Source organism: Oreochromis aureus, linkage group 19, assembly GCF_013358895.1.
Source record: "Oreochromis aureus strain Israel breed Guangdong linkage group 19, ZZ_aureus, whole genome shotgun sequence".
Taxonomy (NCBI): Eukaryota; Metazoa; Chordata; class Actinopteri; order Cichliformes; family Cichlidae; genus Oreochromis; species Oreochromis aureus.
In genome coordinates, this window is record NC_052960.1 from 15769017 (window position 1) to 15795159 (window position 26143).

Genomic DNA, 26143 nt, shown 5'->3' on the forward strand with positions numbered 1-26143 from the left:
TTTCCCATTGTAGTGTACATTTCAGTGGTTTTCTGTAATGTTACCGATCTCCGACCTGTATCCCCATGTGATGTCTGCGTTGTGTGTGTAAGTTCGGGGGGCGGGTCCATTCCACTGCAGGGCAACCTGCATGTGGCGAATAAAGCTGATTGACTGACTTGACTAAAGCATGGTAGCGGGCCTGTTGTTGTTCCCCCTCATCTGATTAAACATTTTAGCCCCCCCACCTTTAACTCTGTAAACAGAGATTACTGTGATGCCACTAATTAACTTTTCATCAGGATCATGATATCCATGTCTCATCTTCAGGCCTAATATAGATAAAGACTTAATGCGTTTTGACCTGTGCTAAGCTGGCTAAAAACTGCAGACAAGACTATGGTCGTGTCCAAATTCATGGGCTGCATCCTCCTGAGGCCGCATTTGTAGACCGATTACGTCACAGCAACACGCCGAGGCTGTCCAAATTCGTAGACTCCTCTGAATGCAAATGCGTCTTCCTTTTCCCCGAATTTGAAGGTTGGGTCGGGTGTATCTTTCGTGGCCCACCATATCCCAGAATTCATAGCGCGGCCCAGCCAACTCCAGTTTCGAGCAATGGCGGCCGCTAGTAAGTTTTAATATTACTCTTATTAATCTTTCTGTGTCACAAAATAAACTTTTAACACATTTTCAGGCAAGAATGTAGCTGTGTAAACTTCAAATATCTGCGCGGTTTATCAAGAAATCACATATTTGCAAAAGTGCTCCGACGTTTACGGCGAGGTCTGTTATCCACCAGCTCGATAGCTAGCCAGGAGCTTGAGGGTCACTAGAGCCGCTGAGAACGGCAAACTCCCAGCACATCATTTTCAGATCAGATTTTCTGTTTTCCCTGATAGGGGTATTCCTTGTGTCACTCAAGAATGCGAGTTTGATTGATGACCTTTTGGCCTGATCTTTTGACCTTACCGGAAGTACTTCGGAAGTGGGAAGCGTGATTAATCAAAACCAGATGTGTGGCTAATCGAGATGCATGACGAATTGCGTCCGATGACAAAGAAAAATTATGTTTGTAAAGAGAGGGAGGGAGGGGGTCGTACCTGGGGCACAGGTTTGAGGAAAGTTCAGGGGGGAGTCAGTGGAAATCAGATCGCATACAGCTGTATAGAGAGAGACAGAGAATTTACAACTTTTTAAAAGAGAGAGAGAGAGAGAGAGCAAATCGATCAAACTTTTCTACAGCACGTTATACCACTCCGGGTCGAGAGGAGCGATATAGCATGGACCGGTTGAATGACTATGTCGGATTGAAGCATGACCGAAAGCGTGGCAGGGACTTTCCCTTTGAACTTCTTCCTGTTCCATGATTAACCTCCAACTGTTAAATGTTTCCTCAATATTGCTGTAAGTAACAACAAAGTTAGTTTTTTAGGATCAGACAGGGGTCCAGTCCCAAAACTTTCCTTATACATTCCCACAGACTTGAGCTGTCACTGAATTAGCATCTGTGGGACAAATAAGCTTCAGGGACTGACTTGCCTTTTAGAACCGACCTTACGAGGCCTTTAGAGGCCTTTTAATTTTTACCCAAAGAGAAATTTGATCCTCACAAACTAATATCAGATAAAACAAAAAACAAAAACATGATACTGTTTAGTTGTGATGAACAGTAACCACTTACCTCAACTTTGATGGGTTTTTTTTCTCAGCTATTTATTCTGCACAGAGCGTTTCTGGTGTGGCTTATGCAAAAGAGAATTGCAACAACACAGCATGTTTCTCTTCTCCCTTTCACACAGTAAGTATGTCTGTTGTAGACTGCGCTTTATAAATGTCTCTTTGATTATTCAATCGGTCTTTGAAAACTTTATCGTCATCACCAGCATGCTTTGTACCTCAGGCTCATCCGAGACAATCGTATCCAGGTAAAATAATTTTCTTTAATCTACACACTTTTAGGAATTAATTAGCTAATTTCATGGATAATTTCAGTGACTGAATTATTGCCGGTCATTCGTACATTTACTTTATTATATAAAATATGTAAATTAAATCTCTTTGAAACTTTTAGAATCTAATCTGTTGGTTTCTTTTTTTCATAGCATTTTATCAAAGTGTTGTCTGCTACAAAGTTAAAAGTATTGTACTAGTAGTAATATACCATCCACTATCTCCTGCTTGCATATTTCTGAAAACATGTTAGTGGTGTGGTGGCCATGGATTGAGCCAGCCCTGCAAACCCTGTGGATGGACGATGCAGTGGACAGTGGGAGGAAGCATCCTGAAGCTCTCTTTGCAGACCACTGTGTGTGATTCTCCACTCGCCGACCAGAAAAGACAAACGGCAGGTCTCAGTTGCAGCACCTCATCCATCCATGTCTGATCCTGCATCGGCAGATTCAGCAACACAGCCAGAGACTTCCTGTAATCTATTACAGTTGTTAAAAAAAAAAAAAACGGTCCAGGAACAGGTCACTCAGGTTAATCCTGTATAAACAACTGTAAATATCGTTTTTTCTTCTTTAAATATTGTTGGCTTATTAGAAATATTCTTGTTCAATTGTTGTTGTTATTTACTTTATTGCCATCAAATAAATATCCATGTAAAATTGTCCAAAGTTAGCATTATGTTCATACATGTTAAAAATACCTGAAAATAAAATGAGTTCAGTGACAGTTAGTGTTTGTTGTAGTCAATTTATTAATAACAAAAAAACTTTTAAACTAATGCAACACATATAACAATGTCACAAAATATTCAAATAAATACATTTCTTAATGCATAACTGATTTTGGATCTGATCTTTCAAGAAGTGAAAGTCTGTCCATCCTCTCACTGATCGAATCGATCGATTCGGGACCTTGTGAATCTGAATCGAAGCCCAACTCGTCTCCACCAAACGCGAGCTCAATAATGGCCACAGTGAGCGTGTGAGCAACTATTTGCCCTGCGCTACTGTGCATGTATGAAGTGGACCGACTTGTGATCAGGCACACATGAGGCCGACCGGCTGAGAATACTGAAATCAAAGGAAATGAAACTCTTCTGTCTGGTGAAATGTTATACTTACCAAATCATGCTCCCTGGCCTTATATCCTTTGCAGGTGGAACTGGACCCAGTTGTGAAAACCAATGATTTCGTTCCTGATTTTGTCTGGCCAACAAAGAGTCCAGGCTGGTGATGATCAATTTAAGAACAGAAACACACACTTCTTACCAAAGAAATGAATATTATTTTACAGTGTTGCTGAATCACATGGACGAATTTAACACCTGGACACAGTTATAGCGTGATGACTGGCAGGAGGAGATCTCACCCTGTGTTTCTCTGCCTGTGGTAGAGGTGGAACCAGATCAAGTGGCGCAGATTCTTGAACAGCCTCAAGTCAGAGCTGGATTGACCTTTTGTCACCAGGTACTGATGAGCCCGCTGTGGAGAAACATCACTGATGATGTTCATGAATCCCCAGCTGACTCTGGTAACCTTAATACAGCACAGAAAAATGTCACAATAATAATTTTATGTTGTTATTATTGTGATAATAACATAAACAGATGAATCAATGTCATTATCTTTGATGTTTTACACTTCACATAATTAAAAAACATGAGTATAAAAGGTGTTAAAACTCTGATGCCATCTTGGAATACTGCACTTTGCTCATGTCATTACAGCATTTCTCTCTTTCTAATCATACATCTAGATGTTATGTCAACACACATTTAATCTACATTATAAGAGTGCCTTTGTGATAAATGTGTCTTTCATTCTTGAATTAAATGGTTAAATATTTAATCTAACTAAACCCTAAAGATGGAGTCAGAAGACAACAGTCACCTGAAGGGGCTGAAAATTGTAAAGACCCTACAGAACAATCAGTAAATGTGAGTAAATCTGTGATTCTGTGAGTAACACACTGGGTTCAGTTTGGAGGTTGAACTCTCACTCACCAGGCCGACAGCCGTCTGTGCCACAGTTAAACTCATGCAGTGCTAATTTAAAAACTCTCAAATATTTTGGACAATTTATATTTTTCTATCACAAAACATACAAGTCTTCATTGAAGTAAACACACAGAGCAGTAGTGGATTTTTTTTTAAATATTATTTTTCTTTATTTTGATTTGCTGCTAACTGCATTGGTTCTATTTGTAGTTTTTGTAGTAGGGAGCACTACAAAAACTACAAATAAAAAAATCCAATTAACAAATTTTGTGCTCTCTACTATCAGAACCCCTCACTTGAATTTTTGTTTTTCAGTTTAAGCCAATTAAATTCAATCCAAAAATTCAACCCCAACAATCAAGTGATCCCCTATGAGCAAGCACAAGGCAACGGTGGACAGGAAAAACTCCCTTTAACAGGAAGAAACCTGTGACAGAACCAGGCTCAGGGAGGGGCAGTCTTCTGTCATGACTGGTTGGGAGATGAGGGCAAAATAAAATTGAACATAAAGGAGAGCACAGTATAGCTATGACAGGTTGTGGACCGTGGCTGGAAAACATTATTACTGTTTTCAAAAGGCACCCGGTCGACATCCACAATTACAGTAGGGCTGGAATGGATAATAAGGATAATCCCACAGAGGACGGACATTCACTTCAGCTGAAAATATTTGAGACGGCCCAGCAAGCTGCAGGAACAACAACGGCTGCTGTGACAAGACCTAGACCTACTTTAAGTGCGAGTTTGGCACCAGCACGCCACCAACTACTAGTCTGAGCCTCATCAGGAGGTGGTTCTGTGACAGGAGTGTTATGTTCCTCATGTTCAGCTGCACGTGTAATTATTAAACGCTGTGATACTTCCGCTTTGATCACAAGGTTGTTTAAAGCACTCCTGATTTTCGCATTCTCTTCCTTTAGTTCATTTACCCCCCTTTCAATGTTGTCCAGCTTAGTGATAATCATTCTGTTCTGCTCCACGAGAAACCCTTCACGCTGACCTATTCTTCTCTCGATTGACTCAAACGTTCTGTGCAACTGCTGCAGAGACTCATGGCATCTGGCAGCACAACGGCACCGACCACTAGTGTGAGCCTCGTCACGATATGGTTCTGCGAAGGAAGTCTCACGTTCAGTTGCGTTTTGATTTGCCACTTGGATCTCAAGATTATGTATAGTTTCCCTGAGAGTCCTGTTCTCTTTCTCTAATTGACACATCTTACTGTTAGCCTTGGCCAGCTTTACAATGAGAAGCGCTCTCTCGCAGTTGATGTGATTCCTCTGTATTATCTCTGTCCGTAGGTGAATTATTTAATGTTTCCTCTGACATTTCTTTAACAGTATAAAAGCACAGTGTCAAAAGAAAAAAACTTTGTATGAATTGTATGAATGTAAAAGTATTATCTTTGTCAAAGACAACTCGCTTTGCAAAAACGACTCGCTGTTTCTGAAGCCGCACGAAGGTAAGTAAACTGTGTTAAAGCACCTGTATTTATGGATTCATGTGGCAGAGATGGTGACGTCGACTGCTACGTCACAGTCTCTCCTTTGAGTAGATCAAAGCATCAAAGAAGCGGTCAGTGTCATTCCGCGCATGCTCAGATCATGCGTATTGAAATGAACGGGATATTTATTTATTCATTTTAAATACCTTGCTATATAACAAAGGCGACTGCGCACTAAAAGGACGAGGAGAGTTCAAAATAGGGCTGTTCGATACAACGACACATATCGGATGACGATATGAAAAAGTCTATCGTTTCATATTACGGCAATATTTTTTCATCGTTTTTATGGTCACTGTAGTATTAATTTCCAAACGGCGCCCCATACTCTTTCGCTTATATTTAATATAACCACACTCCGGACGGACAAGCGACTGCTGTTATGCGTTGTCGTTAGCAACAACGACGGTAAAACCATACGCTGGGGCAAGAGGGGGAGATTACCCACAAACTGAATATGGACAAGATTTACTACGGCAGCGGAAGAATCCGCTGGAAAAGGCACAAGATAAATGACAGGTTTCACGTCTCACCCCCTCATTGCCTCCGTCCACTGCAGGCTCACACAGCACTCGGCAGAGAACTCCCCCGGAAACATCCACGCAGCGCATCTTGCTACCACCTTCAAGTTGTACTCAAGTTTATAAAGAACCCATGTTACAGTATTGTGGTTAAGTTAAATCCAATTTATTAACCTACCTCTGAGATGAAGTACAGTCTCTGTTAATTTGAGTTTCCATGAAACCGCGATAAACAGGTATTTGCGGGTTTTTTTTTAAAATTACTATAACCCTTTTTAGTTTAGTAAATATTGGCTATATTGAGAGGTCTTATTTTATTCTTACTTAATTTTTCTAATTTATTTGAATTATGCCCTCCAATTAAGATAGATTTTATGTTGTTGGTAAAGATCTGGATGGTTATTTCATTTTATTCTTCATTTCTATTTTTCAAGACTTTGTGAATTCTTTGGGTTTTTTAAAATTTTTTTATAACCTGGCCTACCCTTTTCATTTTTGTTGATATTGGCAATAGTGAAAAGTGTTATTGTTGGTTTCAAATATATTCGATATAGTCTATCCAATTAAGTTAAATGTCATGTTTTTAGTTGTTAGAATCAAATCACAAAACAACAATCCAAAGGGGAGGACACGGGGCCGCAGCATATGTGCCCCACCATCTTAACATTTCACTCGGATCAGCCACAGGAAAAAGCTATATTCTTGGCAAAAACTTAAATCTAGGGCCACCGTAGCTTTACCAGGTGTAACAATTAAGTTTAACATTCAGGCATCCTCGAAAACAGAATGGGAATAGAGCAGCTGCGAGAGAATTCAACATTAATGAATCAATGGTACGGAAGTGAAGGAAGCAAGAAGAACGAGTTGACTTAAAGTAAAGTTTGACTTATCTGACTGTTTTGTTTCGCTTAATGCGCCTTATAGTCCGAAAAATACCGTAAATCTGTGAATAGTGTTAGTGACTTTTCATACACAGACTAACAATTATAACCCTCAAATTTTATGTCTCACATCAGCATGTGCCAATCATTCTCCTTTTTAGGACCAGTTTGTAAGAAGTGTAAGAAGCTCATTTCTTTACTTGGTAACATCATTTCATTTAAAAAAAAACTCTATGAATTGCCAAAAAGTTAGTAAAATGTTGCAGCAAAGTAGGCGTTTCTCTTCATGTTATTGGCAGGTGCATGAAATTGTGTAGGTGAATGTTCCGTATCTTACAGGTCTTTCCTAAGAAGACTGAAGTGACACCTCCTCCGTCTAGACCTGAGAGAGAAACTCCCACTCACACAGTCAGACACATAAATGTGCTCTCTGTCGGAGAAGTCGTGCTGTTGCTGAACTGAAGCTGTGAATTCATTCAAAGTGTTTTTACATACACAAGGAGATTAAACAACAGAAGAAGCAGTCAGGTAAGTGTACGGTAACTCTGTCATTTGTTTTTTTTATATGACAAAGAGAGGATATTAAGAGAGGGAGATAAGATTAAGCCTATTGTAAAGTGTGACGCTCATGTAGTGGCTGCAGTGTCTAACCCCCCCCAGCCACCCCCCCTCCCCCGAAATATAAATAAAATCAACATTGCAAATGAACAAAATGACATAAAATTACCAAAGCAAAAATTATGAGACATGTTATTCAGTAAATTAGTAGGGCCAGCATGTCGGCATGTGCGCTGATGTGGTGTGTGAAATGTTGACACTTAATGCTTTAATCAAATGATGAAATGTTTATGCTATGCTTCCTTTATCAATTTTTAGCTTGAAATTTTTATAAAATTAATACTTTGGGGAAGGTAATGTCTTTCTCATAATGTTGAGCTTAATTTTAACATCAAATTATCATTATTAATTATAGCATAACATGCATCATTAACATGATTAATAAATTTTGACTAATTAATTAATTACATTTGATATTGTCAGTAGTTGAAATCAAAATTGTAAAATCTCTAACTTGGTTTCTTAGAACTGTTTGTGGTGTAGCTGCTGATCTAAGCAAATCCATTCATCGTGTGCTCAAAACTGCAAACATGTTGCAAACCTCTTGCAAACTGCAGCAGGCTATTTGGTCATTGCTTATTCAAAAAAGTCCATTTGCACCAACATACAGCAGCTTGTTTGCAGCAGGTTATAGTCTAAGAACCACATGTTGGTTAAACCACTTGCATACTTTTTTAGTTCACCTTTTTGATGAATTCAGGTCATGTGATAAAGATCAGTATAAGAACTTAACCAACTTTAGTTTCAATAACGTCTCTTACGTAACCATTTTGTCTTCAGTGGGAACTTTAACAGTCACAAATCCCATCCCACCCACCCTCTTTTGGTCTATAATTGACTATGACTTCTTTTTAAAGGCCTTACGATGTATAGTGTTACAGTCAGATGCAGACCCATGTGTCCTCTAATCAGAAGTATTTTCCTCTGAGAATTAGATTAGAAAAATGGTAATATGGAGGCTATACATACATGAAGGCTAATACAGAATATTGAAATGTCTGTATGGAGACAGTTTCTGTTAACACAATAGAACTACAGTTCTGCGAAACACAGTCGCAAATTGTGATCTGTAATTACTTTATTGTAATACCTGTACTGCTTTTCCTAAAACCTTCCTATGACATATACCCTCCATACAGTAATAAAAAACACAAAACCTAAACACATGGAGCAATGGAAGAAGGTGGCCTGGTCTGATGAGTCACATTTTCTTTTACATCCCATGGATGGCTGGATAAGTGTGTCTTTTCCTCGGGAATACCAGGATGAACTATGGGAAGAAGCTGGCGGGAGCAGTGTAATGCTTAGATAGGCAATGTACTGTTGGGAAAACTTGGGTGCTGCTATTCATGTGGATGTTACTTTGACATGCACCACTTACCTAAACATTGTTGCAGACCATATACACCTTTCACAGAAACAGTATTCCCTGATGGCCGTGGCCTCTTTCAGCAGGATAAGGTGCCCCGCCACAAAGCAAAAATGGTTCAGCAATAGTCTGAGAGGCACAACAACAAGTTTGAAGTATTGGCTTGGCTTCAAAATGAACCAGATCTCAATCCAGTCAAGCATCTTGTGAGTTCTCCAGGACAAACAAGTCAGATCCATGCAGGCCCCACCTCACAACTTACAGGACTTCAAAGATCTGTTACTGTCTTGGTGCCAGATACACACCTCCAGAGCTCTAGTGGAGTCCATAACTGGATGGTTCAGGGCTGTTTTAGAAGCAAAAGGGAGAGGAACGCAACATTAGGCAGGTGGCATAATGTTATGCCTGATCAGTGTATACATTAATACATCTGAAATTAAATAAATGGCTAAAAAGGTTATGAAAGGGAAACAATATTTTACTGGTAAATACATTTGTACAAACAAAAACTGACAGACAACTTAGTCCTTGAAGCAGGAAAAACGCTGTTACTTCCTTTACTTTAAACCTATTGTAGTCATTTACTGTTGTTTTTATTTATTTGTTACTTTTATTTATTTTACCTGCCTTCAATGAAAGGACAACAAAAAGAAGTTATTCTCAAAGGCTTTTCTCTCCATTCCTACCTTTGTCATCTGCATCAAAACTCTGAGTAAAGCTCTGATCATCTGTCATAGGACATTGTACTGATGATAATGTATTTTGTCTCCCACAGACAAACATAATGGAAATCATTCAATCAGTTACTATGACAACAATGAGTAGTGTGGAGTCCACAACCATTAATCTGTTCCTGGACTCTGAGTTTCGTTATGTGCTCATCCCAGTCTCCTACATCATCTTCTTCATCCTGGGCTTCATCTCTAACCTCTACGTGCTGTTTGTCCTGCGCTGCCTTCATCAAGCCAAGGCCATGGGAGAAATCCACATCTACATGACCAACTTAACTATCGCTGATCTTCTGTTTGTGTGTGCTCTTCCCTTTTGGATTGACTACTATATGCGTGAGGGAGACTGGCTTTATGGAGACGTCATGTGCCGGGTGACAGGCACCTTCTTTTTCATCAACACCTACGGCACCATCCTGTTCCTTGCAGCCATCAGCATCAACAGATACTGGGCGGTGACTCGGCCTCTGGACGCAGCCTCGTCGGACCACAGAATTCGTGGAATTATTGTTTGTATTTGTATCTGGGCGTTTATTGTGGCGATGTCTGTTCCTTTTCTGATGAGTCCAGGGATCAACGTGCACCGTAAAAACAACACTGACATACGTCGCTGTTTTGAGGGATACCAGGGTGGAACTAATGACAAGAAGAAAAAAGTGGCTGTAACTCATTTTTTAATAATTGGATTGTTTTTTGTTGTCTTTTTACTCATTGTGATATGCAATATCCTTATTGCTCGAAGTTTAATTTTTAAAAACTCTCCTCAGTCGGAAAGTCAGTCTTCAGGAACACAGTCTAAAATGCCCAATTTAACGTCAACGTTTAAACGACCCACAGGGGTGAAACGGAGGGCTCTCCAGATGTTGCTGGCAGTGGTGGGAGTGTTTGTTCTGTGTTTCCTGCCACACCACATAGTTCAAGGCCCCTGGGTTCTGGCAGTGCTGGAGATCGAAGACGGCTTTGGCCACGTGAATTACAACGAGACCACTCGTCAGTTGCTGAGCGATGCTCATCAGATCACCCTGGTTCTTATGGGCCTCAACTGCATTTTGGATCCTGTAGTTTATTATTTTGCCACAGGGAAGTTTAGAGGACTCATCAAGGCCCGCATTAAAAAATTAATCCCATGCACCCAAACTCAGAGCTACCACTTAAACCAGCCTGCATCACCTGTTTGGACTCTGGGAGGAAATCAGAGGCCTCATACGAAAGCCACAAAGGCCGGGAGGCAGGATCAAACTCCTCACACTGAAAGGAGCTCAGTGGTCATTGCATAAAGTATTTTCAAAAATATCACTTATCCAGCATTTTGATTTTTCCTCGTCAGGTTGGGTGTACCAAACAGTGCAATAAGTTGAAAGCGCAGATGTGCGCTTGATGCAATAAGCACTTTTTTATGCAATAAAGTTGTCTTTTTCTCAATTACATCCAAAGACTGTTTGGACACTGTTCACATACCACCAACCCAGTGATGTCATGTTCTTTACCGATACAAGATGGCGCTAAACATGCTTTAAAAACTTTAACTTTCAACACTTATTTCTTAAATCCAGCTTCATAGACAGAGTTACATCTATGACAGTTGTTTACAGTAGTGCTCCATGTTGTAAATCAGCCTTTATACATGTGGTGTTTAATGTGCACATTAAAGGTTGGAGAGGCTCGTTAACCTTAATCTCAGAATTATACCTTGGAATCAGGGAGAGGAGCATTCATTGTGTTGTGTGTTTGTACATATGTGTAGTTGTGTAGTTAAACATTTATAACACAACATCACCGCTCTCACTCAACTACAGTGAGTGAGAGCGGTGGTTCACGCAGTTCACAGAGTGCTGTATGGAGCCTGCTTGAAAGACTCCCATACTGTGCTTTTATTAGTCTCTACCTCCATCATGTGTTTTAAATATATTATTGCTCATTTGTCTCAGTGGCTGTAAAGAAAGCAGTGTGATCTTCAAACTGTACTAACATCTTTGTCAAGATGTCGGATCATTGTGAGAATCAACATCCCAGGAAGTTTTGAATGGCCTATAAGAAACCTGGAAAACTATTCCTGAAGATTGCTTAAAGAGTATTCAAGGTGTATTGAAGAATAAATGTGGCATTATAAAGTATTAACTTTCTCTGTTGTTAAAATCATGGCACTCTGGTTTTGCCTTTTATATTGTATATATTATATTGCATGTTTTCACGTGCTTAAATAAATCTGTGCCCCTGTGTTCATCTTTTTCTTCAAAATATAATGAAGCGAGGGGTAGCTCAAGACTTTTGCACAACGCTGTACCTATTGACCTATAACTGATCTGTACCTATAACTGGTTTTAATATAAATACAAGAGATTTGTGATTTATGACACATCATCTCGTGGAAGTTCATCTCTATTTTTGTTATCTTGTGAAATTATTACTCAGCATTCTCTTAGACATGATGGACTGTTTAATGGAAGTTGATTCATGGAAGATAAATTGTTAAACGATATGGAAAACCCAATTTTTATGTACTGAAAACTCCTTTTCTGTCATTCTTCTTTACCATTTTCTTCCCTCTCACCTGCCTCACATGTTTTTATTTTTATTTCCTCATCACTGAGGATCTTATTGTCATGGTAACCCACTGGTCAAACCTTTTTTTAATGACTTCTTTTTTCTCACCTTTTCACATTCGCAGGGTTCCCTCTGAAATGTGTATGAGTTTTTGTAAATAAAAACATGAAATCAAATTTGATCAGAGGATCTCTGCCTTTATTAATTCCTTGCATTCTGATTGAATGCCTACAGTGATAGCACACAATGATAACTGAGGGCCAGGTGAGTAAGTATAGCAACATTAAATATGATGTCAACTGTGGTGGCAGGAGCAATACAAAGATACTGCTCTAATAATCAGGTGCAGGAGTGTTACAGATCTGCCACTCTGCCACACATGCCTGTGTACAACTTTGATGTGTTATATTAGTAGCGATGTTAATGATAATAAACTGCACATCAATCAAATCTCTATTTAGACTAGATGTTTAAGTGTTATCATTCTGATTAATAGCTTTAATTATGATGCACTAATGAGACAGAAACTTGTTAAATTAGATATCCGTAAATTAATCACAGACATTAATGAAATGCATGATGCAGAAGTTACTGTCCGGAGGTGCTGTGTGAAGCAAGCAGAGTTAGGACCCAAATGCAGGACTCAGAAGCACGTCTAAACTTAAAGGCAGCTTTATTGTTGGACTCATTGGAGTACAAATGCTTGCATAATGATTTATTATACTTCAAACAGCCACTGATGAAAGACCAGATCAATGACCATTGGATCAGTGATCAATGGCCACTGAAAACTGAACAGCCACTTTAACCAAGACCAAGTCTGGTGTTATTGGTCAAAGTCAAATTACCGTATCAAGCAATGATACAAAACACTAAAACAGATTAAATAAAACTTTATGTAACAAGTGTCACCTGGCAGTTTGCTGCCTTCTGCTATGTGATTGATAAAGGAACTTTGACAGGGTAGTGGGTGTGTGAGGTGAGGTCAGCGCTCTTAATCCGTGTTGTTAGGGTTAGGGAAACCGATCAATATTGCAGGTATATTGGGTGTTTGTTTTAGATCTGTGATTTTGCATGGTTTAATACAATTGATGGGTTTATTGGGTAACATTTTAATCGATAATTTTGTTTGTGTTTTGCCGCTGTTGTTGTGCTCCCTCTGCTGTCCTTTTTTGGTTCTTTTGGTTGATTTGTAATTTTGTTTTGGTTAGTCCGTCGAGCCGTAAAGGCTGTTATGAATGATTGAGAGTGAGCCTTGTAAGGGCGGACTAACCTTTGTTTATTTGTTTGTGCCACTTACCTTTATAAACCCAGGTTGCAGGTCATGCATAGCGCTGATTCCCAGCTGTACTGAGAGCCAAATTGTTTGCAGTGCGTGCCCACAGGTAAATTGATAGCAGTGTCTCTAAACTGGGTGTGACGGTTTGCAGTGTAGTGTTATTTGCTCACACCTTTGGTTTGATAGGTCTCATGTGCAGTATTTCTTTCACATTTTATTTGACACCTTAGTGCTCAGTTACATTTATAAAAATGGGTCATCCTTTCAGATCAAACATTATAAACTCTTATTCTCGTGAAAACTACAGTCGTTCTTGGACCTTTTTCAATGTAGCAGCAAAATGTTACTCAAAGGACAGAGCCTTATCAAGAACAACCCCCCGATACTTAGAACTATCCACCAGTTCAATGGCTGCACCATTTGCTACTGTTAGTGCAGGATGGGGGGATGGCTAAAAGCTAAAGGATGTGGCTGAATAGTATTGAAGGCTGAAGAAAAGTCAGTAAATAGGAGCCGAGCATGGGCTTTGGCCCCATTGAGATGGCAATATAGGAAATTTAATAAAGTGACCACAGCATCATCAACACCCCTGCAAGGCCTGTATGCAAACTGTAGTGGAACATTAAGCTTTTCTACCTGCTGGAGAATCTCCTTCCTGATGAGCTTTTCCAGTTCATTAATGTTTTCGGATGACTCCGTAAACACCGACCAGTCAGTGCAGGCAAAGCAGCCCTGCAGGGCTAAAGAGACGTCATTATCATACCTTTGTGGGGTGTTTCCTCACCTTCTCTCTCCGTAGCACAGTCTTATAAACAGGCAGGAGATGCACCGTGTTTTGGTCAGAGGATCTGAGGGCGGGGCCTGCCACAGATGTATACGCACCTTTAATGGAACCATAACAAAGATCCAGAGTTTTATTGAAGCGTGTAAGAGAGTTCACATATTTATAGAAAGTGCCCAATGTTTTCTTCAAATTACAGATAAAAGTCCCACAGAATAATATTAGGGGCCATCGAGACAGAGAGATTGGAGCAAGTACACGAGGTTGTCAGTCGCAATCTTCGAATTTGCTTTCGGATGGATGTAATTAACGGTGATGTTGACTTGTAGGAAATCCCTCGGCAGGTAACGGCCTGATAGACACAGAGAGAAGCTTAATGTTTGGCAGACACACCTGTTCACAGTAAAGTTTTTACACCATTTCTGATTAATAAACTGCAACAAGAAAGCCAAGCGACTGTTGCACTCCTTTTGGTTTGTGCTATGTGATGCAGAAAGGATGGCACAGCCACACAGGACCTGCGTCTACTCTGGTCCCGTTTTATTTTAGGATAATTAACCTCCAAATTTTATGTTTCATATCAGCATGTCCTAGTCATTCTTCTTTTTAGGACCAGTTTTCCTGTGTAAGCAGTTCTTTCTTTACTTGGTAACATCATTTCTTTGTTGTAGTTTTCGGTGTTTCATGTTATTATCAGGTGCATGAAATTGTGGAGGTGAACGTTACGTATTTTGGACCATTTTTGTAAATAAAAACATGAAATCAAATTTGATCAGATGAGCTAGGCCATTATCCTGATTGTTTGGGGTACATGATGATAACTGAGGGCAACTCAGGTACATATGTCAATATTAAATGTGTTGACGTCTCAAACTGTGGTGTCGGGACCAATGACAAGATTCTGCTCTGATAATGTTAGTAATAGGTTTTGATAAAGTTTCTTTTTAACATGAATTGCAATTTATGCTCATAATAGAGTTGATGCACTCCTCGTTAGAAGGATAAAAGCATTAACCTCAGTGTGAAGGGTTAAGTGTTGAAAGTAAAACTGCTAAACGCTTACAAAACACAACTTTTAATTAGGGAAAGGCGCCCGTGTGTGGGTGTATGATAACATCCCGTTCTGGTATTGATGATAACATAACATAGGGTGACCATATTTTGTTTTTCAAAAAAGAGGACACTTGGTGGGGGGCGTGAATTAATAAGAGAGAGAGAGAAAAAAAGAACACCTAGATACTGCTAGCATAATGGGCAGGTTTTCGACAGGGCTCCCACACAAATGCAAAGCAGAGGATGAAGCATCGCCAAAGACTAGAAAATATGGTAAAGCATATCTTGCCTTTAGCTTCACCTGCACAACTGCCAAGGTAGGTCTCTGACAGAATTACTTCCCCCTGCGTTGGGAGCAGCGCTGGGCTCTCCAAATCACAGACAAACAGTATCCCACATTCTTGATTTTTAGTTCACAAACACTTCTTATAATGACTAACTACTCCTGACATTTTGGAGATGTTAGCTCTTTATACAGTAAAGTTAAAGTGGGATACAAATAATATCAGGCTGATCCTGCCATGATTGGTTCCCCCTGTCCAAATCACGGACAAACAGTATCCCACAGCTGTTTGTTTTTGAACCCATTTTGCACAGAGAGGCATTTTTTGAAAAATGTATTGACAGCAATGTTGAATATTATTACACAGGAAAAAACAACTACACGTAAAATAATTACATCATGACGCCTCTGCCTTTTTAAATGCAGGGACAGTAACTGCGTGTGTGTATGTAAGCGTGTAAAACCTGAAGATAGTCAGATTAACAGTAACAGTATTTTGTCTCTATCCACGATTGTAGAAATTCATCTCATGTAAACAGTAACGTGGTGCAGAGCGTGAAAAAAGGCACATACCTTCAGGCACGTGCAGAGGGGGGGGCGGAAGGGGCTTGAGCACCCGCCCCTTTCCTGATGGGTGCCCAAAGTGCCCTTTTGTTGAGGCAATTTTTTTTTTTATTTTAATTTTTTTTTTTTTATGTGTGTGTGCGTGTGGAGTCCTGTCTGTGCCCCTCAACAATAATATTTAACTATTAATCACATTTTTGCTAAATAAAAGGATCTGGCTTGCATCAGTCACATGATCACCATTAACCAATGATCGCCCTTGACGGCAGAACGCGCTGGTTACGAGCCGGGAACGAGCTCACAAAGAGCACGCGCATTTTTTGCGGTCCGGAGCTGTAGGAGAAACACAAATTAACTCAGACACAGACTGATGCGACACAACCAGTAAGTAGGTGTACAGCACACACTGTAGTCTACAGCACACAGGAGTGTTAGCTTATCACGTACACGTTGGTAAGTTGTCTTGTGGCAACTGACGAACTGAAACAAACGAGCGTGCTGTGTGTGCAACAGCGCGACAAACATTACCTGTCCTTTTATTAACTGCACAAGTAGTGCTGGTCATAGCTGCTGGCTCACTGGGTAAGGCTGTCATGGGTCTGTAGCTCTGTCCACCGTTTTAGGGAACATATTTAGTTTTAAAGCAAGTTACAGGGCTTTTCCTGCCTTTCTGGAGGGCTTATATTTCACTTAAAACCATCTAATATGCATGTCCACATAATAATGGATTATTATAATTATAATATTTAAAAAACCACACTGTATTTTAAAGAACATACATTAAGAAACAGATTATATTAGATTTATATTTTAAATAAGACAAAATGCTGATTTTACAGCAGCAAAATTATTGTATCTCTACAGTTTAAAAATGTAATAAGCTTTCTGCCTGCACAGAGTGGATAGTGAAACAAATGGAATCATCATAAATACATTATTATAAATTTATTACTTTTTTTTCCCTCATTGCTTTATTATTGTAGCTCTAGTAATAAATAATAAGGGAAGGATTCTGGATCAGCACCATGATGGCCACAGTATATACAGTATTCTGAAGAAGGTCTAAAATGTCACTGTGTGTGTGCATGTGTGTTTTATGTATATGGATTTTTGAATTATTACTCATAATATAACATTGTCCAGACATGGCTGGTAAGGACATGAGGAGGAAACAGTAGGAGCTGTGTGAGGCTACTAAAGGCAGTGGATCCCTCAGCAGCTGGATTACAAAGAGCACAGGTAACATTAACACATGTACCAGTTGTTGGAGAGATATTCCAGTATAAAAATAATAATAAGCACAACTGAAATGTTTTGCTTCTATAACATTTTTCTGTCATCATTAAATATGGAAAATTAAACAATAGTTTATTGCAATAGCAAGTTGTGCCTTGTTCTCAGATGGACAGCAAGTGGAGAGTGACAGATGAAATGAGGGGATGGAAGGAGGAAGAGAGGCAAAGAGTGATTCACAGGCAGGGTCTAGTTTATTTCTCAGTTTTTTGTTGCCTTATGGTTCCAAGCGTTGTTACCAATCTTTGCAATTTGTTATTATCTCATGACACTTGTTTAATCAGCTACCATCTCTCCTATGAACTTTTTAATGTCTACAGTCTCAGATCAACACAGCCCTGCCCTCCAGCACTATCAGCAGCAGGAGCAGCAGCAACCCCTCAACAGCAACATTGTACCCATCAGGTAAAACATAGGCTACGTTTGCTTTGCCTCACAACAGTGATATAGTATGATGCGATCCCATATTAGATTCTTGATGAATGTGTGTTGTTGTTATTCACCCTGGTTCAATGTGCCCCTTTTTAACTTTGAGCACCCGCCCCTATAAATGTCTCTGCACGGCCCTGCATACCTTTGACGTTGCGTGACGAACTCCGTATTCCTCGTACGCACATAAACGCAACAACTAAGTTTTCGAAAATCTCCAACCTGCCAGGAGTTTTAAAAAATCTTTGTTTTCGGTGATTTGAAACGCCGTTTATGTGTGGACAAAAAATGTCATATGGGTTTTACAAGTCAACGAGCGCAAATTGCGCACTGCTGGCGCGGTCTCTGTGCACAGAAAAATTGCGTTGCGCACAAAAAAAAATCTAACCTGAATTGAAATTAAAATCAAAACTTTAACAATTCTGTTTTGCAGTGTTAGTCAGTAAGTAACTGGCTGCTCCCGTATGGGATTAGAACGATGCCACCTTATCCTATAGTCCAGCCAATAATGCGATTCACATTCGTATATACGCAGCTAATCAACGTGGTTGACAGGCTATAACAGCGTCCTTATGTGCCGACACCGGTGTTTTAGCTAGCAAAGCGGCGTGGCTGATGTGGAGTGAAGCCACGTTAATGACAACGTGTACAACCATTGGAGATGTGAGCAGGACAGACGGAACAATTGACGGAAAAAGTGTGGACTTTATACCAGTTTTTAAATTGTGTTGATAGGCCACGTAAAACCAGAGTTATGATAAAAATATCTGCAATGTTTGGTTTTCTTCCTGAATACTATCGTTGTTTAGATTTACTGCGGGAAGAAACGGTAAAAACGGCGTTTTATTAGGAAAACGCTCGAAAGCGCTCTCTGCCTGTGAGCAGAAACAAAACCAAAAAAACTCCCACCCTTTCCTATTGGTCGAAAAAAGTACCATGTCGACCAATCAAAAAATGATATGGCAAGTTGTTAAGAAACGGGGGGAAGTTTTAGGAGTGACGGCGGTGTTCTGAGATGTGAGAGATTTGAGACGTTTAGCGCAAATCTTGTGTAGTTAGTGTGTAGTGTAGTCAATAGTTTTGTTGTGTGTGTCAGAACAATGAGGCGACTGCTGAATGTTACAGGTGTTACAGGAGTCTCCTGTTGTCAGGCCTGCAGGTATCAGGCTGTTGTTCTCCTTTATCTCATACTGGACAGAAATTATTTTTTGGAGTGGCACAAATAATTTGTGTGGCATCAGATTTGATGCAGAACAGCTGATTGTTCTATAAATAGTTTGAAATGTTTATTTAAAAAACACCTTGGCTGCATTTTTAGGTAAACAGCTGCAAAAAACTTTGTTGTTTGCATAACTCAGTTACTTTTTTGAAGAAGTAACTATATAATTAATTGCCCAACATTGGTCATTATACTGTATTTTGCAGACAGAGAGTTACAGGACTCTCCCAGACCACAGACTCAGACTCATAATACAAGTCAGAGCTTTATATAAAAAAAAAAGAAAGTTGTGTTTTCAAAATTGGAGTTCAAGTTATTTTTACTTCCAATAGTGTTAACATACTGCACAGGTCAATGACTACATTTTTGTTTTACATTTTCATTGTAAGTGGGCTAAAGCAGTTAATTAAAAGTAGTCTAACATAAATGTAAATGCTGTAATTTGATTATTTTAAAAAACCATGTAACTTGGATGGATTCGATGTTGGCGTGACCACAGTGCACACGTCTGCTGTTGCTCACAGTGGTCCAAGGGATCGCTCAGGGAGTTTGTGTGTTCGCTCAGACACATGGAAAATTAGAGGGAACATTGCAACTGTCTGCCATCTATAATCCAGTTTTGAGATCCCTTCCCAGATGCCTTAACGCCCATGAACATCCTGGGCCTTTTGAGATTGGGAAATCACATGACAGGAGGGGGTAGGTTATACAATGGTTTTACCCGAAACCTTGGCTGATTGTGACCCACACCCATGTGCACACCTTGGCTCGTGTGATTAGGTAGAGGATTAATAGTGGGTCCATAACCCTCTTCGGGGACACTCGCATAGGGCTTAAATCTGGGACTCTCCACCATTTGACCCTAGAACTGAAGAAGCTTTTCAGATGAGAAGTGAAATGTCTTGAAGCAACTTAAAGATGTCCAGACGCTTTTCTTTCCAAGCGCTTTAGACTACAGAGGGATGGCGGCACAGGGTGAATTTGTGTAGTTTGCTATATCATTTTTATATTTTGTCAACATTAAATGAAGGAAAAGAAGAAAAAAAACTGTCCCACAAAATGCCCTGTGGACATCTTTCATGTGTTATATTAGGAGTGATGAAAATATGCCAATGAAATCAAACAAAACATCAATCTGATCTTTATTTAAACTAGCTGATTAACTGTCATCATTCTGACCAATACCTCCAATTATGACTCACTGATGAGACAGAAACTTGTTAAATTAGATGCCATCTTCTGTACTAGCAGAAGATGGCGCTAAACATGTTCAAAAAAGGTTAATTTTAAGCACTTATTTCTTAAATCCGGCCTCACAGACAGTGTTACATCTACAGTATATCTATGTAAAGTGTGGCAACTCTAAGATTGGTTGCAGTGGCTCAGCTTGGGGGAAAAAATCACAATATGTTTGTTATATTACAGGACCTTTCACGATACGAAAATATAGTATAGAAAAACACAGCTTTAAAGCTTTAAATTTCCAGTTTATCATAATAATGTAAAATGATTGCCAGATATTGAAAGCTGAGGTTATTCTGAAAAAAGGGCAAAGGCATTCACTTACAGTATGATCTCTGACCTTTTTACAGCAAAAATTACCAAATGAGTTCAGGAGGCTTGTATGATGCTTGGTAAATAAAGGGACACTTTCCTGTGATTATTTTCGTGTTGGTTTGAAACAAAATATCAAAACTTTGCCTCTCTAAAACGTGAAATAGACACGGTAAACTGGCTTGATTTCACAATTTGACGTGATATTGGGTTGGATAAACCGCAGTGATTGAGGCTACATCAGTAACTTTGCCATTTATCCATTCTTATTCCCTCAATTTAAGCCCAAATCGATTTGATGTTTGAAGGCACACAGTGTTGTGAAATAAAAACTTTCCTCAAATGTGTTAAACTTAAAGTAATGAATCTATTTTGAAGATGTAATGAGTAGAAAATATAGGTATTTGTGGTAAAATGTAAGGAGTAAATATAAAAAATCGTCAGAAAAATAAATACTCAGGGAAATATAGGTATCTGAAAATTCTACTTAAACACGGTAACAAAGTATTTGGACCTTGATACTTCCAACTCTGAGCACAACAAAAGGTGTCCGTGGAGAGCTGTACACAGTGCATCTTTAGTATGCATACCAATACACAAACACATTATAAAACAATTGCAATTACTAGTGTGTAACATTTTTTGCCCTTGTACAGCAAAGTAAAGCTGTGAATGTGAGAACTATTAGATTCTTTTTTCTAAAGAAATTCATGAAAGAAACAATGCCAAATAAAGAAGAGGGCTGCATAAGTCTCAAACACTACCAAATAAAGACGTGCAGAACTGCAGATTCACGGGGTTTTCAGTGGAACAACTACTGTTAGTAAACATTAGCAAACATTTGGAAAAATCAGGCTGTCTTCTTCACGGGACTCATGAAATCGTGTAGCTGAATGTTCCTCGGGTCTTTCCTAAGAAGACTGAAACAACACAACCTCCACTTTGACCTGAGAGAACACTCCCACTCACACGCTCACAAGACACACAAACTCCCTCTCTCTCTCTCAGAGAAGTCGCACTGTTGCTGAACTGAAGCTGTCAATTCATTCAAAGTGTTTACGCGCATCAGGAGATTGAAAACAGAAGAAGCAGTTGTGTAAGTGTACAGTTCTCCTCGTTATTTCTTGTTTTACATATTAAGACAGGCAGTCTTAATATCCTCACTCACTAATAATCATCAGTCTAATAATGTGTTTTAGTCAAGAAGAGAAGACACTAAAGCTAAAAGCATCTTTATTTTCACAAATCTTTCAGTTTTAATTTTGCTTGAAAAAATTGTCAGTTTATTATTTGATCAAATTAATCGCATTTTTCTGTTTCTGCTGTGCCTCCTTTATTCATTTCTTAGCTTCATATCTGTGAAAAATGAAGGTTTTAGAGTAGCCAGTGTTTTGCTCAAAATGTTTAACTTAACTATTAATTACAGTACATCATCTGATATTAATAGTTTGATGATGTCAGTAATTGAAAAATAATTGTAATATCTGAAAAGTACCTTACAGCTGTTTGTAATTTAACTGCTGCTGCTGCATAAGACAGATCCGGACAGGTTATAAAATAAACACCTGTGGCACTTATTCAGAAAAAAAGCCAGAAAAAATAGTACTCAGTTAAACTTGTTCACAAGCTGATAGTATTTAGCAGCGTCAGTTATTTCCCAGTAACAGGGATGTGTCAGTTTATCAAACAGCTTCACAGCTCATTTACTGTTGGACTACTGTTCTTTATTGTTGTTTATTGACAAGCTTGTCGTCTGTAATTTGTGGTTTACACATTCGCCTCCGAGAGTCTGCATTTGGGTCCTGCCCTGCCTGCTCCACACACAGTTCATGACACATTGTTCACTGACAGATTCTCCTCGAACATCTTTAGGTGTTTAGAGGTTGCACCGTTTCAGTGTCAGCTCCTTTACAGCAGTTTAAAGTCTGAGAACCACATCTCTGTTCAACCTTTGACCTTTTTGCACTACTTTTGTTTTAATTCTGATGCTTGTCTTTGAATGAATTCAAGTCATGTCAGAGCGATCACTATCAGTGGCTTCAACTTCTATAACCATATTAGTCTTGGTGGCAAAACCAAAGATAAAACGAACCTAAAACAGTCACAAATCCAACCTCAGTCTTTCCCTCGTGGTCTGCAACTGAGTTTTCAAAGGCTTCATGATGTTACTGCAAGATGCAGATTAATGACTCTAGTTATAAAGTATTTGACTGACAGTTAGATCTTAGATGAGTAATAAGAAGTCTATGGCAGATAAAGTCCTAACAGGCCGTTTTATACAGAGTGTTGAGACGTTTTTTTGGAGGCAGATTATATTACTATGATAAAACTACAGCTGTGCAAAACAAAATTTCACATGAAGCATATGTTCAAATATGGGTGCGGTCCAACAACTCAGTGATTTCATGCTTCTGTTGTTCCCCTGGCAAGATGATCTCCAGTTTATAACTTATCACACTTCTGTGCCATTACATCAATTTGGAACATATGATTCATAGTACAAAGAAATGTTAAGACTTCTCAGTCTGTTTAGAATTACCTGACAATTTCAGAAGATGTGCCCGGATAACAACAAGAAATTAATTAATACAATAAATGTATGGCTAACAATTTATCTGGTAAATACATTTGTGCCAATAAAAGGTGATAGATAACTTAGTCCTTGCAGGAGAAAAGTGTCCTCTTTATTTATTTTACATCATTTTTACTCATTTAGTGGTTTTGTTTTTTTCTCTATTTATTTTACCTGAAATTGAAATATTACAAAAAAAATCTTTCCCTACCTTTGTCATCTGCATCAAAAGTCTGAGTAAACCATTGTACTGATGATAATATATTTTGTCTCCCACAGACAAACATAATGGAAATCACTCAATCAGTTACTATGACAACAATGAGTAGTGTGGAGTCCACAACCATTAATCCGTTCCTGGACTCTCAGTTTCGTTATGTGTTCATCCCGGTTTTCTACATCATCTTCTTCATCCTGGGCTTCATCTCTAACCTCTACGTGCTGTTTGTCCTGTGCTGTCTTCGTCAAGCCAAGGCCATGGGAGAAATCCACATCTACATGACCAACTTGACCATCGCTGATCTTCTGTTTGTGTGTGCTCTTCCCTTTTGGATTGACTACTATATGCGTGAGGGAGACTGGGTTTATGGAGATTTCATGTGCCGGGTGACAGGCACCTTCTTTTTCATCAACACCTACGGCACCATCCTCTTCCTTGCAGCCATCAGCATCAACAGATGCTGGGCGGTGACTCGGCCTCTTGACGCAGCCTCGTCGGACCGCAGAATTTGTGGGATCATTGTTTGTATTTGTATCTGGGTGTTTGTTCTGACGATGTCTGTTCCTTTTCTGGTGAGTCCAGGGATCAACAAACACTCTAAAAACAACACTGACATACGTCGCTGTTTTGAGGGATACCAGAATGAAAGTAAAGAGAAAAAGAAAACAGTGGCTGTCACTAATTTTTTAATAATTGGATTGTTTTTTATTGTCTTCTTACTCATTGTGATGTGCAATATCCTTATTGCTCGAGTCTTAATTTATAAAAACTCTCCTCAGTCTAAAATTCAGTCTTCAGAAACTGAGTCTAAAACGCCAAATGTAATGTCCACATTCAAACGACCCACAGGGGTAAAACGGAGGGCTCTCCAGATGTTGCTGGCAGTGGTGGGAGTGTTTGTTCTGTGTTTCCTGCCACACCACATAGTTCAAGGCCCCTGGGCTCTGGCAGTGCTGGAGATCGTGAATTACAGCGAGACCACTCGTAAGTTGCTGAACGACGCTCATCAGATCACCCTGGTTCTTATGGGCCTCAACTGCATTTTGGATCCTGTAGTTTATTATTTTGCCACAGGGAAGTTTAGAGAACTCATCAAGGCCCACATTACAAAATTAATCACATGCACCCAAACTCAGAGCTACCACTTGAACTCTGGTAGCAAATCAGAATCCTCCTAGGAAACCCACAAAGGCCGGGGTGGAGGACCAAAGTCAACATGGTGGGAGGAGCTCAGTGGTTATTTTATAAAGTATTTTCAAAAATCTCACTTATCCAGGATTTTGAACTAAACCACATCTCAGATAAAATTCTATCCATTTTATGACTGAGATGAATCTCAGTGACTAACTGTGGAATAATTTTGAATCCTCAGTTACATTATTAAGGTGGCCATGAAACACTACATGTATTATAGTTTTTCTCAATTGCTTAAACACTATAACCAATCTTTTTTTTTTTTTTTTTTTAACTATTTTTCAAAAAGCACACCTATTTTCCTGAACCATAAACACTATTCCCCTGCTAACAGGGACATTAGTTAGCTAACATAACACATTAGGTTATATAATGTGTTATGTTAGTTAAATATATGACAGTTGTTTAGAGTAGTGCTCCATGGTGTACATTTGCCTTTATACATGTAGTGTTTCATATCCACATTAAAGGTTGGAGAGGCTTGTTAGCCTTAATCTAGGAATTATACTTTGCAATCAGGGAGAGGAGCATTCATTGTGTTGTGTGCTTGTACATGCAGATGGAATTAAACATTTAGCACAGAGGGACGCTGGTGAAGCTTAAAACGACAGTGAGTGAGAGCGGTGGTTCACACAGTTCACAGTGCGCTGTATAGAGCTTGCTTGAAAGACTTTCCTTTTATAATGTATTTTCATGCATTATTGCAAATGCTTTTTCTGTCATTCTTCTTTACCATTTCTTCCCTTTCACCTGTCTCACATGTTTTAAATATTTCCTCATCACTGAGGATCTTATTGTCATGGTCACTGTCAGGTTTATATTAACGGATTGTCATTTATGCTTAAAAATATTTACTCATATATGGTTAGAGTTTTATAAAAGATTGCATAATGATAGAGGTTTGATCCTTAGCAGTCTGTAAAGACTGTGTGTGCCTTCCAGAGTGTTCTGGCATGCACACACACAGCTTAAGGTCATGAGAGAGGTTATATCTTCTCTTACTGATATATTGTATAGCAAACACATTTATATCTGTTTTACTCTAAGTGCCTTTTGTTTAGATGAACTGCCGGACTTCCAGACCAGCAGGTATAGGGAAGTCGTTTATAGGGTCACATTCTGTGGGAAGGAGCAGACAAGAGCAACTGGGATAAAGCGAAGGAAGGGGCGCTTGTCGTGGTTCTCTCCCTCATGCATGAGTAACACAAAGAACTTTGACTACTTGTGTCTTGCTTTGCTGTGTAGTTGAATTCTCTCGTTCCAGCGGCGGGTTTGTGCTAGACAGACCCATCAGTCACCCACTGGTCAAACCTTTTTTTAATGAAAGGATTTCTTTTTTCTCACCTTTTAACATTTGCAGGGTTCCCTCTGAAATGTATAGGAGATTTTGTAAATAAAAACATGAAATCAAATTTGATCAGAGGATCTCTGCCCTTATTAATTCATTGCATACTGACTGAATGCCTACAATGATAGCACATGATGATAACTGAGGGCCAGCTGAGTAAGTATAGTAATATTCTGAAAGATAAAATGAATGGAGGAATGTGGTGGGTGTTGACAAATTAGAAGATGTGCTGTATCCTTTGTGCTTTCCCACTATTAACAT

The 26143-nt window shown here is 39.2% G+C and overlaps 1 protein-coding gene and 1 long non-coding RNA gene across 7 annotated transcripts; both read left to right on the forward strand.

Moving 5' to 3' along the window:
• The first annotated feature begins 1693 nt into the window (after positions 1 to 1693).
• On the forward strand, positions 1694 to 2662 carry LOC120434892. Of its 2 annotated transcripts, XR_005609416.1 has the most exons (3): positions 1694 to 1780; positions 1866 to 1907; positions 2186 to 2662. It is a non-coding gene; the product is annotated as an uncharacterized LOC120434892 (long non-coding RNA). The 2 variants fall into 2 exon arrangements; XR_005609415.1 differs by having other exon boundaries at positions 1727 to 1780; positions 1866 to 2662.
• A 2527-nt stretch (positions 2663 to 5189) lies between these two features.
• On the forward strand, positions 5190 to 25929 carry LOC116327226 (platelet-activating factor receptor-like). Of its 5 annotated transcripts, XM_039603543.1 has the most exons (4): positions 6050 to 6189; positions 7174 to 7362; positions 9597 to 10470; positions 24274 to 25929. In XM_039603543.1, the coding sequence occupies exons 3-4, from the start codon at positions 9606 to 9608 to the stop codon at positions 24516 to 24518; spliced, it is 1110 nt and encodes a 369-aa protein (XP_039459477.1). In that variant the 5' UTR covers positions 6050 to 6189; positions 7174 to 7362; positions 9597 to 9605; the 3' UTR covers positions 24519 to 25929. The 5 variants fall into 5 exon arrangements, with proteins under 5 accessions (XP_039459475.1, XP_039459477.1, XP_039459474.1 ...); XM_039603541.1 differs by lacking the exons at positions 6050 to 6189; positions 24274 to 25929 and adding an exon at positions 5190 to 5951 and having other exon boundaries at positions 9597 to 12161; XM_039603540.1 differs by lacking the exon at positions 24274 to 25929 and having other exon boundaries at positions 9597 to 12161.
• Positions 25930 to 26143: the final 214 nt, after the last annotated feature.